The sequence below is a fragment of the Otolemur garnettii genome, unplaced genomic scaffold (genome assembly GCF_000181295.1).
Source record: "Otolemur garnettii isolate 467f Iridium unplaced genomic scaffold, OtoGar3 scaffold00039, whole genome shotgun sequence".
Classification (NCBI taxonomy): Eukaryota; Metazoa; Chordata; class Mammalia; order Primates; family Galagidae; genus Otolemur; species Otolemur garnettii.
In genome coordinates, this window is record NW_003852434.1 from 8,454,343 (window position 1) to 8,458,539 (window position 4,197).

At 38.2% G+C, this 4,197-nt stretch overlaps 1 protein-coding gene across 1 annotated transcript in view; it reads right to left on the reverse strand.

Annotated features, from left to right (window-relative positions):
• Nucleotides 1–3,701: 3,701 nt before the first annotated feature.
• The window catches only part of CUNH4orf22 (chromosome unknown C4orf22 homolog), a 486,210-nt gene continuing 485,714 nt past the window's right edge, over nucleotides 3,702–4,197 (reverse strand). Inside the window, exon 9 of the mRNA XM_003790054.1 lies at nucleotides 3,702–3,797. Within this exon, the coding sequence (XP_003790102.1) occupies nucleotides 3,702–3,797 (96 nt within the window). The remainder of the gene's footprint in view (nucleotides 3,798–4,197) is intronic.

Consider the following 4,197-nt stretch of genomic DNA (forward strand, 5'->3'; position numbering starts at 1 on the left):
GCAGGACTTGGGAGCTAATGGTCAATACAATTGGGTGCCGTCTACATACAATGCATAGGGAGTTGCAGCCTGGCCTATGGAAAGAACATAAAACCAATTCAGAAACAGAATGAGAACATGCATAGATTCACTGAGTCTCACTCAACCTAAGTAGGTGATGCAAACTCAAAGCAGACTAGGATATTAGATAATATGAAACTGGAACCTGGGGCGCTTAGATGGCAAGACATCTAACAGGCATGATGTTAGACTCCTCAGAGGTCTAGATTTGGCTGAGCATTTGCTATCAGGGCCTAATCACAGGGAAATGTCCTGGATGTTTGTCGTCCACATGCCACATTATGGGCTGAACTGTCTCTGCCCAAAATTGACATGTTGAAACCCATATGTTCCTATGTTGGACTTAGGGCCTTTATAGAGGTAATTAGTTAAAATGAGTTTATTATGGTGGGCTTCAATCCAATCAGGCTCTGTCTTCATAATAAAATAAAATTTGGGCACACAGAGAGGCACCAGGGATGTGCGCAGAGAGGAAAGACCATGTGAGGACGCAGTGAGGAGGCCGTGAGCCAGGAAGGCAGGCTGCAAAAGGAACCAAACCCACTGGCACCTTGGCCTTGACACTTCTAGACTCCAGAAATGTGAGAAAAGAAGTTTCTGTTGTTTAAACCTCCCAGTCTGTGCTACTTTGTTGTAGCAGCCCTTGAAAACTAATATGTGGGTTATTATGAAAGTTTTGAGACCCATAAGAAAGATAAAATCCGTGTGGATGGAAACAAATCAAGCCCTCCCAGCAATACTGATAAGCTGAGCAAGTTGAAACTTCACGGGTGAATCAGGACGGATGCTGCCTGCTGTTTCTTGGAAGGAAAACAGTGGACCATAACACTGTCTGTCTCAAAACTTTCACAGTAATCCATGACATCCCATAACCCAACTCAAATCTCCAGTTAGTATACACTATCAGTGAATTAAGGGCGGAAGCTAACATAAGAATTACCTGTGATAATTGGCATTTTAGCATTTTAAAACTAGGGATTGAAAGAAGAAATAATCGGTAAATATATTAAGTGTTTTAAATATTTTAAATTACCAATATGTGAAAGCATTTAAAATAGTTTAACATTTTAGAGAAACTGGCATATTATAGAATATCTAACAGGCAAGCCTTGCTCTTCCAATTTGAAATGTGATATTTGAATAATTGATCCAGATCTGATTTTAAATTGTAATTTTATAAATTTGAGAACTCTTCTGAACCATTTGAGTGAACAGAAGAGGCATTATATTTATGTTTAATTTATTGGATTTACAATAGTTATTCACATGCAGGGGAAGGCTTATTTTTAGTTAAAATTTTGAAATCCTTAGAAAACTGAGTCCATTGAAGCGTATGAATGAATTTTTAAATGTTTATAAGACTTATAAAAGTGATTTTTAAAATCTGGTTAAATCTATAGAGAGAATAATATAATTTATGTATTGTGAATTATAAGGAACCTGGGTTTTGAATTTATAAATGTAATAAATCCATTTTTTTTTCATTACAAACTATCCTCAGACCTACAAAAAGCTGCAGTAAGGCATAAAAACCTTCTCCTTTCCCTCCTGAATTGTCTGTAAATAAACTATTGACATGACCCCCCCCCTTAGCCCCCAAATGCTTCAAGTGTAATTTCCTACAATTAAGCCCAATAAAATCACCCAAACTGGGAAATAAATGTTTTTATGTTATTACCATCTACTATTCAGAAACCACTCAGTTATCACCAGCTGTCCCCAAATTCTCTTTATAGGATAAAGATCTGCCTCAGAATCATATATCGTGTTTGGTTTATGTATCCCTCTCTCTCTCTCTCCATCTCCATCTCTATCTCACCTTCACTTGCATGGTCATGTCTCTTTTGAAGAGTATAGGCCAGTGATTTGCATAATGCCCCTAGATTTGGAGTTATCTGATTTTTCTCCTGATTAAACTCAGGTTACATAACTTTTTAAGACCATTATACAAAGAGTGCTGCATTCTGTTCTTGCGTCAGGTAAGACTTGCTGCTCCAGTTTAAAATGGAGATATCTGATGAATGGATTTAGATTAGTAGGGCACAAATTCAGCTCCTCCTTAATGCTGACATTTGCTCTGATCGCTGGCTGAAAGCCACGTCTACCAGCCATTTCCATTTTTCTCTCTGTAATTAGTAAGTATTTTGTGGCGAGGTACTCTGTAAAAATCCTCTTCCTCACCAAACTTCCAATTTTTCAAGTCTGTAGATCATCGTGGACTCATGACTTTCTATTGTGTTCCTGTTGTTATCCTTGATTGTGATGCCCAGATTGCCCCAGATTTGGCCAGTGGGAATCTTTTGAACTGGGTTCTGTGTCCTTTTGATAAATCTTCATTTTCTGAGAACTTCTTTGCTTTCTGTTACAAAAAGATCTTCTAGACTTTTGTATTTTTCCTGCCTTAGCCCTTAAACCAGTTGTTTCCCCAACGATTTCTGCTTTTTTCTGATAGAAAAAAGTGTTGAGAATCTGAGATCTGGGTGCTCCACGCTTACTGATGTTGGGGTGTTCCTGCACCTAGAACCTCTTAGCTGGCCGCAGTGATGGAATAATAAAAATATTTGGTTTAGACCAGTGGAAGCACTTGTCCATGGTGGGTTTCAAGAGAAGCTTCTTTCTTATCAGTTTAGAGAGCATTTGATCAACTTGCATATACTTGCAATTTAACACCACTTTACTCACCTGCTAGGGATCTGCTATCTCACGCCCAGACATCACCTTCCCTATACCGCCTTCTCACCCCATTTGAACTCTGACGCCCTGCCCTAGGCGCTCCTACCCCACCCCACACACTGAACAGACTTCTACCTTGCTTATCCCCACCTAATCACCTCAGTACTGGATTACTTACAGGGGAGGAGAATTGAAGGGGAGAGAGTGGAGGAAGAGAAGAACACTATTTTTAAATAAACAGTGGCCTCCAAATAATATCTCTCTGCACAAAAGCCGCCTGCAGGACGCATGGGAGGCACATGTTTGTTTCTCCTGTGAAATCTTCATTTCTCTAGAATCTTCTAGTTTCCCTCAGATTTCATTTCCTCAGCTTCCCCGTCAATGGGATTCATGCTGTCCGGACTCATCCATACATTAAACACTTCCATTAATTTTATACATTATCATGAAATATTTAAGATTTTATTTACTCAGTAATACTGAAAACCTTGTGTTTATATTCCCTTATGCCTATCCTCCAATTTGGAGTCTCTTATCAATATCCAATAATTTTAGGAGTGCTACCATCCTAGCATAATGCTTGATCCACTAGATTTGAGAAGAGTAGAATCTAGAACATTTTTGTTCTAGGAAATCTGAGCTACAAAACATGTCACCAATTACTGTATTTCTGAAGTAGCAACAAGATTCTCTCCAATGAACAGCTGCAATCAGCTTCACTATAGGAAAATATAAAAATACTCAAATTAGAGAAAAGAGATATCTGTATAATAAAAGATAGGCAAGGTTACAGTTTTCCTTCTTATTTATTTATTTCCTTTTATTATTCTAACTTGCCTTCCAGCCACAGGACTCATTTACTATTCTGATTTGCTTCTGTCTACAGAATTTATTTAAATTTAGCTAAGTTAAATCGTTTGGAAGCCATATTTGCTAAATCATTAGGAAGCCATCGAGCATGTTGGTACTTAAGTCTTTCTTCTGGAAACATGGTCAAAAATGGCAACTTGAATGTAGAGGTCCGTCTGGATAGGGGTTCTCGTAGAGTTATCACCTGGTTGTGCCTAAAATATAAATTTTGTTGTTAGTGAAGTCCATACGAATAATTGGCATTAAATAAATTTTCTTGTTTCTTAAATACTGTAGAAAACAGTCCCCAAAAAGCTTGCTTCCATGGAGACATTTCCATGTTTCCACTTTACACTCTTTTTCTCAGGAGTGGTGATAATGCCCTGGGTTGTGATGTTATTGAAAAAGCTTAAGTTCCAAGCAGTGTCACAGGCTCATGTTTGTCTAGACTCTTTTGAGCCCCATGAGTCACCAAATGCAGAATTTCTAGTGAAGAGCTTTATAACCACATGCGATTTGGGAATAATAATTCAAAAAGGATCCTAGTTTGATGTCAGGCTTGTCAAAGAAAAACGTCTCCCATTAGGCATTGGTTTAGACCAGTGGAAGTACCTG